The sequence below is a fragment of the Panicum hallii genome, chromosome 4, assembly GCF_002211085.1.
Source record: "Panicum hallii strain FIL2 chromosome 4, PHallii_v3.1, whole genome shotgun sequence".
NCBI classification, from domain to species: Eukaryota; Viridiplantae; Streptophyta; class Magnoliopsida; order Poales; family Poaceae; genus Panicum; species Panicum hallii.
In genome coordinates this window covers 4,510,484-4,523,661 of record NC_038045.1, presented here as the reverse complement: position 1 = coordinate 4,523,661, position 13,178 = coordinate 4,510,484, and the positions used below count along the sequence as shown (strand labels likewise).

Sequence of the window (13,178 nt, the reverse complement as noted above, 5' to 3'; positions counted from 1 at the left end):
TTGGTAAACAGACCATAGTCCATGCTAGTTTTGGTGGTTGTTTTGCATTTATCTTGGAGCCTCTCCACAAGCAATATTTTCTGTACTTGTTAATTTGTTAGATCACTATTTTGGGCAGCAATAAAGTTCCAAGCTGAAACATTGGTATTGAAGTAAAGACCGCATTAGTCATCTGTAGCCTTCCTGCTTGAGAGAGAAAGGTTGATGTGGCCACTAATCTTCTTTTACATTTTTTGACCAAGGGTAGGAAATCAGCCACAGTTGGCTTTGTTATGCTTAAAAGAATCCCCAAGTATGTGAAAGGGAAGCTGCCAGTTGAACGGTTGAAGGTGCTGGCAAGGAGATTTAGCTTATCCTGGGTGATGTAAATTGGAACTGTCGGAGGAATTCTCCAGCCGGGTGGCGGAAAGCACCCGCCTAATTATAGTCAAAGATGGGTTTGGAGGAGACTTAAGAGCACTCGATCGGTGGACAGATGAACACAGGAGGGACAAGAAGATTAGAGTGGTTCGGGCCGCCGGAGCGTAACACCCTACGTCCACTTGGGAGTTGTATTGGCTGCGTGAGCCTGAATGGAAAGCAGCATAAGCTTATGTGTCTGAGCCTTGGATGTTGGAACCCCATCTAACGAGTGCACTCTCCCTTTTATAGTCTAAGGGGGAGTGCTTACACTGAGCGGGACCCCGACAGGTGGGCCCGGCCAACAGGAGCTGTTCTATGGGAGATGTGGAGATCTTCATCTCCAGCTCCTCTCCGTAGTCTTCTCGATCGAGAAGTTGATGTGCGTATCTTCAGCCAGGATATGGCCGTGTACAACCTTGTCTTGCACAGTGTCCGGCGTCAGCGTTGCATAACAGTGAAGCCGTACTGTCACTGTTATGATGGGACCTCCCTTCAGGCGGTGAAGCAGCGCTGACCCGTTGCGTGTGCACTGTTACAGCGCACGCCTTGGCTTTGCCTATTACAGACCATCATCACGCGCGCAGCGCCGTGACGGGACTGTACACAGTCCGCGCACTGTGCACGGTGATACGACGCGCCGCCTTCAGATCACGCAGGCTTATCGTGGTGTCAGCCTACCTGCCCCGTGTGTCAGTGGCAGGCCGCTCTTTTTGACTTGGACGCGCCCGGCCCACCTACCGCATTAAATGCTGGTAGGTGGAGAGGTGACCCGCAAGGGGCCTCCAGCCGCAGGCACGTGGCAGTGCCAGCCCCGCTCCCTCTATAAGACGGCACGTGGCGGCACCGGTCCCCTTCCTGGGGGGGAAGGGGGTTCGGGCCCTCCGAGGCCGGTTGTAGCAGTCTGGCCCGTGATGGTCCGGCCATCGCACGTAGCGGCCCCGGACCCCCTGGGGAGTCCGGGTCCGCGGGGGCAACCCATGAGCCCTCCTGCCCTCCTGGGTGCGTAGAGGCCCCGGACCTCCTAGAGCTCCGGGAGGGTCCGGAGACCGTAGTCCCGGCTGTCAGGCCCGGGTAATGTGCCTCGTCACCCAGAAGGCAAGGGGGAGATTATGGATTATGAGACGCCAAGGGCCTGGACACCCTAGCAGGAGGTACCCCTATCTGTATGTACCGACAGGAACCATCATAGATTTACTGAAGTTAACTATGAGACCTGTTGTTCTTGAGAAAATGCTTAACAACTCTTGAAGAGTTTGTAATTGCCTTGTACACCCTTCCATAATGATTAGAGTATCTTTAGTGTATTGGACAATTGGGAAATTTGTTGCATGCTGACAATGAATTGGAAGATGCAATCTGCCTTGGTCCTTAGCATGATTAACCAGTGTTTGCAAGAAGTCAGAAGCCAGAACAAAAAGCAATGGGGATAGAGGATCTCCTTGCCTTACACCTCTTCTGCAGTGGAATGTCTTGCCAGGTACACCATTTAGAAGTATAGAAGATATTCCACAAGAAAAGATGTTTTTCATCCAGAGTAACCACTGCTCTCCAAACCCTTTAGCTTCCATTAAGGTTAGCATTGCTTGATGCTCCATCTTGTCAAAGGCCTTTTCAAAGTCTAACTTGAGGATGATAATTTCTTTTTTTGATTGGTGATAGAGATGAAGATATTTCAGAGTTCAGGCTAGGCAATCTTGGATGGTTCTGCTTTTGATAAAACCATATTGATTGACATGGATCAGACTTTATCACTACTTGTTGTAGTCTATTGGCCAGCAGCTTTGTAATCAATTTCATAGAGAAATTGAGAAGGAGATTGGTCTATAGTCCCCTACCTTTGATGGGTGATCAATTTTAGGGAGTAGTGTAATGTATGATCCAGTTAGGCTTTGCAGACATAGATCTCCTTGCTGGAAAGCCTCACATAAGTTATAGAAATCTATGGCAATGATTAGCCAACATTTCTTCAGAAACTCATTGTTAAAGCCATTAGGGCCTAAGGACTTGTCAGATGGCAGATTTTTTACCACTAAATCAATTTCCTCATGTGTAAACGGTGATTCCAGTGCACCCAAATGTGCTGCTGCTTGGATTAGCTCTGAAGGGTTTTGAGGAGGAAGAATATCTATAGAGGTACCCAATCGTTCCTTAAAAGTGTGACAAAGTATTTCTGCCTTGTCTGCATGCAAATGAACTTCTTAACCATTCTCTTTCTAAAGTGATGTGATAAAGTTCCTCCTATGCTTGAGTGTGGCATTAGCATGGAAAAATTTTGCACCTGCATCTCGAAACTTCACCCATTTGATGGTACCGCTTTGTTTCCAATAAATCTTTTGTTGGTGTTACAGACTCAATAACTTGTCTGCAAGGATATCCTTAAAGTTCCATTCTTCAATAGTTAAGTCTCCGAATTCTTCCATCAGTTCAAGAAGCTAAAGGACTAGCTTGACATTACTAATGTTTGTGGTCAAGTTGGAGAGCTAAGCTTGCCATGCTCTTAAGACTCTTCTCAGATTTTTAAATTTTGCAGTCAACTTCTTTGCTAGATCAGTTTGATAGGTGGGAATAGACCAAGCATGGTTCAACACTTGTAGGAAATGAGTGTTCCATCCAATAGTTTTCAAACCTAAAAATGTTGCCTTTTGGGATATCAGTAGCTATGCTTATCACACATGGTGTATGATCAGAAGTTTCCATCACCATAGAGGTAGCCTTAGAGTTGGGGTATTTGAGAGTCCAAGATACTGATGTGAAGAACCAGTCGAGCCTTTCCAAGAGAGGAGGATGTTGTTTGTTTGACCAAGTAAACTTCTTCCCATGCAGGGGTATTTCTACTAGCCCCAGAGCACTTATTGCCTCATTGAATATTAGCATTTTAGAAATGTCTCCCCCTGGACAATTTCTATCTTCTGGGCTTCACATTAGGTTGAAATCACCAACTATTAGCCATTCTTGGTCGTCTGGCATTTGGATATCTTTGAACCATTCACAAAAATCCTTCTTGCCATCAGGAGTGCAAGGTGCGTAAATATTTGTAAGAATCCAGTAGTCACCCTCCAAGGCTGGCGTTCTTCGCCTGATGCTGCTAGAACGTTGCATGAGCCTGCCACTATTTCATACTAGACAGAAGGGTTAAGCGAAAATAGTTGTATTTGGTATTTTTAGTTGTGTTGTTATGAAAGACAAAGTGTTAAGATTTAAAAAAGTTGGCGGGTTGTAGCATTTGCACGACAAGTCCTTCAACTTGGCAGGTTGTGGCACTTGCACCCTGGAACTTGCACTTCGTATTTCAGGTCCTTCAACTAGCCACCGTTTGTATGAAAAGCAATCAACCATGTTACATAATGGAGGATGAGGTGGACTCTTACATGGCTTTCCATCTAGTCCATCTCAGAATAGAGAGGCTTAAGTCCACTACCGGTCAAAGAAGAAGTCAACAACTCAAGCTTTTCAAGAAGAGGAGGAAGAAGAGGAGGAGGAGAGGACACAATGCTCAATTTGCAGAAAATTCCATGGCTTGAAGCTCCTCTGTCAATCGTATATGTTCTAGAGGGCATATGGTCCAGAGTTCTATAGACCTGAGATTTTTAAGTTTTCCAAGAACTGAGCTCAGACACTTCATGATGGTTTTCATCCAGTAACAGCAGAGCTAATAACGCAGCCGGCTGGATGGCTGCATGCGCGGCCATGCGCCCACTGCAGGCTGCATGCTAGCGGATGAGTCCATCTGGGCTCACGAGCAGATATTAGAACACCCGCTTCAGGTGGCGGTAAGCAAAACTCCCACTTTCTCTTCTCTCTCTTCTTTTCTCTCTCCTCTGCGTAGGATTCAGCCTGTTTGCAGTCTGCTATAATAATTGCTCTAAGGCACTACCTTGGAACATGTAAGACAAAGATCTTGGAGATTGGATAGCTCACCAAGGCTTTTGACATTTTCTACAGAGTTAGTTCCTGCTCATATTGAAGTGCCCCAAAGCACGAAGCGATATCATGCGGCCAATACGATTAGGCATATCAATCTCACTGGAAAGACTTAGGTGCAATAAGCCTGGCAAATTTACAATATCATGAAGCACAGCAGATAATCTTTCTTCTATTTCAAATGTAACCAAATCCTTTAGGCTCTGTTTGGATGTTGATATTGAAAGGCTTGGTATTGAATTGGGTTCAATATCAAATCAGCCTAGTGAAAGGATCGATGGACCAAGAGGGGGGGTGAATTGGGCCTTTTTAAATTTCTAAAACAAGATAAAGTAACCTTAACCTATGCAAAACTAGAAAGGCTCCAATTCACCAACCGGATAACTGAAAGACCTACACAAGCTAGACAAGATAAAAAGAGATAAAGCCTAGTAAGGTAGAGTTAACTAGTGATTCCTAAATCAAGCACATGAGTGAATTGCATGAAAGATAATACTTGAATAAGTAAAGTGGACAAAGGACAACCGGTTTTTTTCCCGTGGTATCGATGTGTTGGCACACACCCCTAATCCACGTTGTGACACTCACAAAGAGTATTGTCACCTCCCAAGTCACCAAGACGAGGGCGCTCACTAAGAGTCTCCGTTCACCATCCCGGTGTGGTGGAGATCAAGCCACGTACAAATCTCTTCTCCGGGCTTCCACAATCCTTGGCAAGCTCCGCGAGAATCACCTCGATCACCAAGATCGCCTAGGTGATGCCAATCACCAAGAGTAACAAGCTAAGGCCTTCACTTGAGCAAGAACCAATCACCAAGAATGGATGCACACAAGCTTCTCTCTACTCAAGTCCTTAATCTTGCTTCTTGAATGATTGAATGAACAAGTGTATGAAATGTTGAAGCTCAAGGTGGCTCTTGACTATAGTATGTGTGTTTGGGTGTTGCCTGGTGTCAAGAGTTGTAGAATGACCCATTGGAGGGGTATATATAGGCAGCTCACACGAATAGAGCCGTTGGAGAAAAAGCTGCCAGAAAACTGCGTAGCGCCGGTTAATCCGACGTCCCTCCAATAGTCATCGTCGGTTTAACCGGTGAATGTAAACTTCCCCTTCTGAAAACTAGCCGTTGCTGTTTGGGAAGATTAACCGTCGTACCATCGGTTTAACCGGTGAGTGCAGTCATCCATTGATCAACTGAACAAGTCTCTGGACAACTGCACCGACGTCCAATTTCAAATATCGTCGGTTTAACCGGTGAGTGTAGTTGTCCACTGATCAACTGAAAACCAAGTCTCTGGACAACTGCACCGACGTCCAATTTCAAATATCGTCGGTTTAACCGGTGTATTGACTTGTCCAGACCTGCTGACCTAGTTTAACCGACGTATATAAAAGTTTAGGCGTCGGTTAAACCGGTGTTAAGGATTTTCCTATTTTTGCCTTTTCTGACTCGAGTCTTGAATGAAATCTAAATATTCTTGAGATATAAGTTGAGAACCACTTATTTGAGCTTCTAGAAACCTGAGTGACCATTGTGTGCATCCATTTTCAAATGACCATGTCCATGCTCAAGTTACTAAGCCTAAACCCCTCTTAATAGTGCGATCACTACAAAACTATAAAACCTATACTAACCTAAGTGTCCTTCTCAACCTTATGACACTTAGGACTAGAAGGATCCTTAGTCTTGACGTATTATTGAGTTGAATGCCGAGATCGCTTTTTTGAATAATGAAAATTAGGGGCCTCTTTTGACATATAACCAAATGAGCGATAATGATCTATAAATCTGCACAAACTCATTAGTCGCAATAATGGTTGTCATTAATCACCGAAACATATCTTGAGGGCCTAGATGCTTACACCTAGCTTTGGGAATAAATCACAATTCCGGATCCATTGTTTGGATGTAGATAAAACTGATAGGAAGAATTCAACAAGTGACAAATACCAATTCGTGTTTGGATATGCATACATTCAAATTGAGAATCGACCCATCTTCTCCACTGCACCTAGCCCCCATCGCCGCTCCTCCTCCCCATCGCCAAAACCAGAGACACCAGTAGGGTGTGCGGAGGCAGAGAGATTCCGAATTCCGAGTTTCAATGTCTACATCCAAACGGGGTGTTAGGTGTTTCATGCTCATTCGTAGTTTGACATTCAGATGGTATGCACTAACCTGCAGAACTCTCAGTCGATACAGTTCTAAAATTCAGTTATATCATAAATCACCTCGTTGTGATCAGGCCATAGATGAAGGATTATAACCTGATGAAGCTTGAAGTTAGCAACAGAAGGCATACATTTCGATAATCAAGAAAGGCAAGTGACCGAACATGTGAAAATTCCATATTAGATGGCGTGGTTTTGCAACTTCTGTGTTGCTAAAGTGGAGAGATGGTCGATGAACCTTCTGAGCAAATGCAATATCTGTTTGAGAATGATCTAGCATGGTCACAAAAATATCTCCCATGGATTTGTACCTGATAAAGTTAAGTACAAAGTGATGAACTGTACATGACAACACTTTGTCACTGTGATCTCTATATCTACAAGTTGGATCATTCCTCTACGTACAAGCTCATCAAAATAGTACCCTGAAACTTTCTCTTTGTCTTTTCCTTTTCAATCACACTAACAAAACCTTTAGCAACCATTGCTTCACTAAAGTATCCTTCAAAATTATGTATTCTTCTTTATACATGCAGAGGTAGAGCATACATACTTTCAAGCGGTGAGGAAGAGCGTTATAACTCAAGCAAAGCACTAAGCAAAGCACTAGTTTCAGCCCTTCCAATATAGGATTTGGTTCCCAATTGATACTTGATGAATTATGCATGTAGTCCCTTTCCATTTCTCTATTCTACATGCCTGGCTTGCTAGATGTAGTAATTGTTGGCTTGCTAGACGTAGTAATTGTTGTTAGGGGAAGATCACATCATACTCTTATAATTTCACGTAAAGTTTCGCTTTGATTTACCATAAAATCAAAGATATTTTCAAAAGCTTTACTGATAAATAATTCTCTAGATGCCTCATTAGCAAGCGGTTCCATGTTAAAAATACACTTGGAGTTATGATCACAACTTTCTTAATATTGATTTGTGTTGTTATCAGTATCATAATGCTATAATCACCATCTGGAAAAGCAACGGTGAAAATATCAGGTAGATGGGGGCCATAAATCATCAACTATAATTAAGTACCTTCAAAACATTTGAACATGTCAAGCTATGAGTAAAATGTGACATCCAGGACACAATAGAAAAAATATTCAATTCTAGTCAACAGCTGCTATTCCTATTAAGTTTGTAGAGAAAAGGATTTCCAAGGATCCACAAAGATGAGTTGACAATATTTATTAGGGGATGAAAAAACAACTAAGTTATTTCTTGAGTATAAGCGTGCAATGATTTAATATATATATATATATGAAAAATTATTTCTACACTCGCTTGTAGCTACTCCCATATGTGTATCTCATGATGTAGAACGTATCTGACCAAACAAAGAGTAGGTATATGGAGTATGTGATCATACTAGAACATCTATGATGGTATATAGGTTGGGTATGTGACCATACATAGAGTATATAGACATACTTATTTTTATATACTAGTACTAAAGTATAATCATAATATATTTAAAAAATAGATATGCTTTTGAAATTTTTCATATATATTCCTTTCAAGTATCTTAGAATTAGTATAATAATATAATCAAAGTGATAAATGAGTATGCAGATATATGCACGGTGATATTCTGATGACGAGAGTAGCTACATACGAGTGTAGAAAAAAGAAACATATTTCCTATACCCCAAACGCGGCTTGATCTTGTTGATGAGATTAAGCACCTCGTAGGCGTTCACGGGCTAGCTCCGGTAGACTTGCAAGAGCAAATTTATGAGAAATTTGCTCATGTCAGGCTTTCAGGATGGCCCCACAAAAGCACGAAATTCAAACTACCCTCTCATTTTAGAGTAGAGCTCTTTGGCAAGCATGGTATTACCAACCCGTCTAGCCAGCAATAACCACAACCTTAAGCATGGCCCCTCGTTGTCAGTTAACAATACAGAAAACGCTTCCACCGAGCTGTCCAAATACACAAGACCAGGAGCACCGGCGCCGCCACGGATGCTCATCGAAGAGAATGCCTTGCTTGAGGGTCTATCGGTCAAGTGAAAGTTGTTGTACCGTTGAACAGCCCTCCTTAGATAAGCTCTGAATTCCGATATGTCATTGGTGAGCCATGAGCTCTGAATTCCAAGATGTTATTAGTGAGCCATCAGAGGGGTTCAGCTTCTACCTCAACTGCTATGAACATATTTTTTTTTCCGGATAGCTATTATGAACACATGCGGGAGGGAAACCCAGTGCCCGGCCATACGAACTCTCCCTGGTGACCTATGGGAGGTCGGAGAACGTGTCGCAGGTGTTCTTGGTGTAGCCCGGGCTGTACACGAACGTCGTCCACCAGGCACCCTCGCTGCCGTACCTGCTCGAACGCGATGCTCTTGAGGCCAACCGCCAGCAAGTCCGGAAGCTCCAGGCGCTGATTCTTGTTCGTGTCGATGGCCCTGGCTACGACCGCTGCGACGGCGGCGGAGGGAAGGAGAAATTGGATGATGGCGAGCAAAGCCGTGAGCAGGGCAGCTTCGACGTCCTCATCTTCATGGTTGCTCTTACGTCGAGCACGAGTACGCGGCGGGTCTGTCTGGCTGTTGTTAGCTTCCCGCTGCTCGTGGTGTTTGGCTTGATGGCAATGGCTTACTCTGCCTCCAGTGTCTCCTTCGGCAAAAAGAACAACTACGGACTTCTAATCTGGATCCATTTCGGCGTTTCCAATTAAAGAAAAATAGAACTGGAAGTATGTTATCGTGCAATTTTCAAAAGCGATGGAATTCGTGGATTTCATATATGTAGACGATAGACGATAGAGACACCGTCAATTCTAGGCTTCTAGCCCAGCGACGAAGCAAAGAACCGAGAATGTTTGACACATGAGTGTGCTAAATCATAGAGAAGTAGGGCACTAGTAGAGTGGTAGTGTTTCTTTCAAGAATCCGCAAAATGCATTTTCATACATCTTTGTTTTGAATACATTCAGGAACATGCATCTATACAAAAAATAAGGAACCCTAGGCACATTATTCTCTATTTGAGATGTAAATGTTTGGAATTCAAGTAATTGCATTTTACAAGGAATAACCCTAAAGAAATAGTAAAGGTTGGAGAGATTTCTTCAGTATGGTTTTTGACCGGAGAACATGATGAATGACCTCTGAACCTTACTGGTGTAGTTAACAAGGCCACACGATTTGCACAAGTCCTCTAGCTCTCCTTCGGTGAAGTAATTGTAGCTGGTGTTAACTGGTCCAACAATCTGCAACACAAAGCAGTCAGAAATAGATCAACAATATAAGCTCCCTTAAGCAAACAAGGGGCAAAAGATGGTCGCTTACCATTCTCAGTGGCCTTAATGCTTCAACAGAGAATGGGTTGTTCCTGGGAGAGGATAAGAAAGTTGTGCCCACAAACACACCACCAGGTCTCAGGACACGGCTTATTTCAGCTACCTGACAATTAGAAAGCAGTTAATGATACCGTAATTATGCATGGAAGGGCAATGGGTTGCCAGTGCAGGATGGCAGTTGACTAATGGTACTATTTCGATTCTGATTTGTGAATTTGCCAACATGCAATGTCATAGGAGTATTACGTTAATAACAGTATGAATATGATCAGGTAAGCTGTATGGGAAACATGTTTGGAAAATGTTTATCACTGCTTAATATCGGATAATAGTCCTTTAGGATTTCATGCTTCTATGTACATTGCTAAAATAATCCAAAATGGTCAATGGAGAAAGTAAGAGTACAGGTAACTTGCATCCCATTTTCATCTGCTATTATCTTTCTTATGAAGCTAATCTTTAACAGTCAAACAGTTACGGTTGGCTAGAAAAAAGAATTTCATATCAAATGTAATTATAAATTTGTCGTGCAGAATATGCGCAGAACATTCAGGTGAGCATTTACAGTATTGTGCAGTTACATGATGAATAACAACTCAAATATGAAATTATTTCGAAATGTTTACATACATCAAAAGTGCAAATGAGAAAGATGATGTACCGCATTAGAGGGTGAGGGCCAACAATGGATAGCAGCTCCAGCATGAATGGCATCTACTGAACAAGAAGCGAAAGGGAGCCTTGAAATATCTGCCCTCACAAGTGCCAGATTCCTGCAGAGCCAAAAGAGGAATACAGTGTTTGTGGAATAATCTTGCAAGCTTTTGGTTACTGCTTAACTTACAGAAAGTGATATGGAAGTTTCACTGCAACTTATCAGTGTAATTCGGATCGAAATAACGGATGCACTGTTAATTACAGACTTACATTTCAGCTTATCAGTGTCTAGAGCAATTGATATTAGTATTGTTGGTATCAAACTGGCACAAAATATTAGCTTCCAATAAACATGACAGTGATGCCCAATAAATCGTTTAACTGATAACATGTTTGAGCTAGTTTGTTTCTTTTCATCGAGAAAGTTCTTTGGCCTTCCCCATCTTCTCAATAGCTAGTTTGGGAGCATGAAGTGAGTACTGGATTGGAAAATTAGGCTCCTAATTCAACCCCAAATCACCTCTTAATCTGCATCCATAATCCTACATAAAATTTTCTATTTGAAGTATGCAAGACATTTATTTTAATATTATAGGTAAAGCTCAAAACATATGAAAAAAAGATTCAGAAACAGGACGGAGAGCTTACGCATTAAGGAGAGTATCCTCTTGCTTAATGAATTCATAACATTGTCGGAGCATATTCTCAGAGAAGTCTAAAGCAATCACAGCTGTGTATGTCCCAGATTTTGCAAATTTCCTAGTAAACAAGCCACTTCCGCAGCTGACATCAAGAAGGATACCACCAGCAACAGGTTGGAAATAGTCTTGAGCCATATGAAACTGTCAAGCGGATCAGAAGAGGGACATGCATAAGAGTGCGAAGATTTTCGCTAGATGAACTATTTGTGAATCCCTATGAATTAAAGAATCTTTTGTTGCATCAGAAAAAACAAATATTAAGCACCAAGTGCTTACTGTCTAAAATGTATTACATATAACTCATTGTGCAGTCTGCAGTGATACTGTGGAGTTGAAGATGAAGCAATCCAGCAGAAAAGTACCTCTTCATCAAGACCAGGGAAGCCACTCCGATTGAAGTTTTGACGCCACCCTCTCTCATAAAGAAATGAGACAAGTGGACTCCTGAACAGCTCGGTTCTAGCAGGCTTCTGTTCGGTATATTCTTTTGTCCCTGAAGTTACAGTGAGGTCCAAGAAGATGTCTTTGCTGGTAAATGATTTGTTGCACTTTGAACACTTGAATCCTGACCTATAAATTGCTGGCCTGGGGCATGCATAATCCAAAAGAACATAAATGTCAATCTAGCCAAAACATTTGCTTGAAGATAAGCAGAAATGGACTAGGACATACAAGTTTATGCCTGGTGGCCCTTTTCGTATCAATGGTTCGTAGCAAACTGGGCACGCGAACACCTCGGTTTCTGAAGTGTCATTCTGCTGTTCTTTTGTTTCCTGTAAAGATTGTGTCACGAATATTACATGCTCTACAGTTTACATGGCGCAACGAAGATAAATTGTTAGGGAGGAACCCAGAAGTCCTAGAGAACTGGATATCAGGGTCTAGTAAGAAAGAACAAGCCACACCACAAAATAGAAACTCCAAAACAGTATCTACTGGAGTTATAAAAGACATCATGTCCCAGCCTACACCAGCGGTCGAGCATCAGAAGTAGGAACAACTGTAGTCCCTGCTTTCCACTTGATCAATTATTTCACATGGAACCTCAATACCTCTCATTATCCATGATTTGGATGCACCGAAAAGCAAATAAGGTGGTTCTAGGCAGATGGCTGGGTTCATGTGAACGGTTTAACTTGACTATCCATTGCGGCAGCTCTTTGGTGTGAGTCTCAACCGTGACAAGATACTTTGCAGGTACCAGGGCACAGCAACCGGTACCAGAAACACGGACGGACGGCAGCTGAATCATTTATCTCGGCTAAAGCTCATTACCAAGAAGCATTGCAGGTAAGATCTCCTCAGCGGCAGCAACCAAGAAAGCCGTGCTAATCGACCTGCGCTGGGTTGCTGCCAACCCGGCATAGCCGCGAACACGTGGTGGGCTTGGCAACCAGTCCGGAAACGACTACTAGTCAACCGATGAAGGGAACACGTACCGGCTCCACGGCGGTCGCCGCCGCCGCAGCTGCGCGGAGCGAAGGGAACCCGGGGCGGCGGGGACGGGGGCGGCAGGGGCCAGAGACGCAGGCGCGGCGGGGGAGCTGGCGCGATGGGTGCGGGGAGGAGGACGCGGCGGCGGCGGCCGCCGCCCGTACCAGCAGCTCCATGGCGCGCCGCGGAGCGCCAAGCGCAGCAACGTTCGCGGCGAGGGAAGGGTCCGGCAAGAGCGCACCCGCAGACCTGGCGAAAGGCGGAAGAAGCTGCGCGCTTGGGTTTGGCTGCCGAGCAGTGAGCGCTCGCCGCCGCTACGGGGTGTGGTGGCAGCAGTTACGGCGTGGCGCGACGCGCACCCGTTCGCCAAGGGGAGGCGGCACGCGGGCGAGACGGCTCTGAGCCTCTGATCCTCTGCCGGCCGCGTGGCGAGCCGCGGCCTTGCCGCGTTGCCGTGGCTCTGTTCGCACGCGTCAAGATTTCTTGCTTGTTTCCCCGTCTCCTGCCGGCACATGCGTGAGTGCTTTTTCTTGAGAAATTTATGAAGGTCACACGGATGATTTTGTCGTTTGTTTTCATTCACTCAT

General features: G+C 44.0%; 1 protein-coding gene across 1 annotated transcript; it reads right to left on the bottom strand.

Moving 5' to 3' along the window:
* Window positions 1-9,362: 9,362 nt before the first annotated feature.
* On the bottom strand, window positions 9,363-12,971 carry LOC112890296 (uncharacterized methyltransferase At2g41040, chloroplastic-like). The gene is made up of 7 exons (XM_025957210.1): window positions 12,597-12,971; window positions 11,830-11,930; window positions 11,520-11,742; window positions 11,105-11,298; window positions 10,461-10,572; window positions 9,789-9,902; window positions 9,363-9,709 (listed from the first exon to the last, which is right to left on the bottom strand). The coding sequence occupies exons 1-7, from the start codon at window positions 12,765-12,767 to the stop codon at window positions 9,569-9,571; spliced, it is 1,056 nt and encodes a 351-aa protein (XP_025812995.1). The 5' UTR covers window positions 12,768-12,971; the 3' UTR covers window positions 9,363-9,568.
* Between the last annotated feature and the right edge of the window lie 207 nt (window positions 12,972-13,178).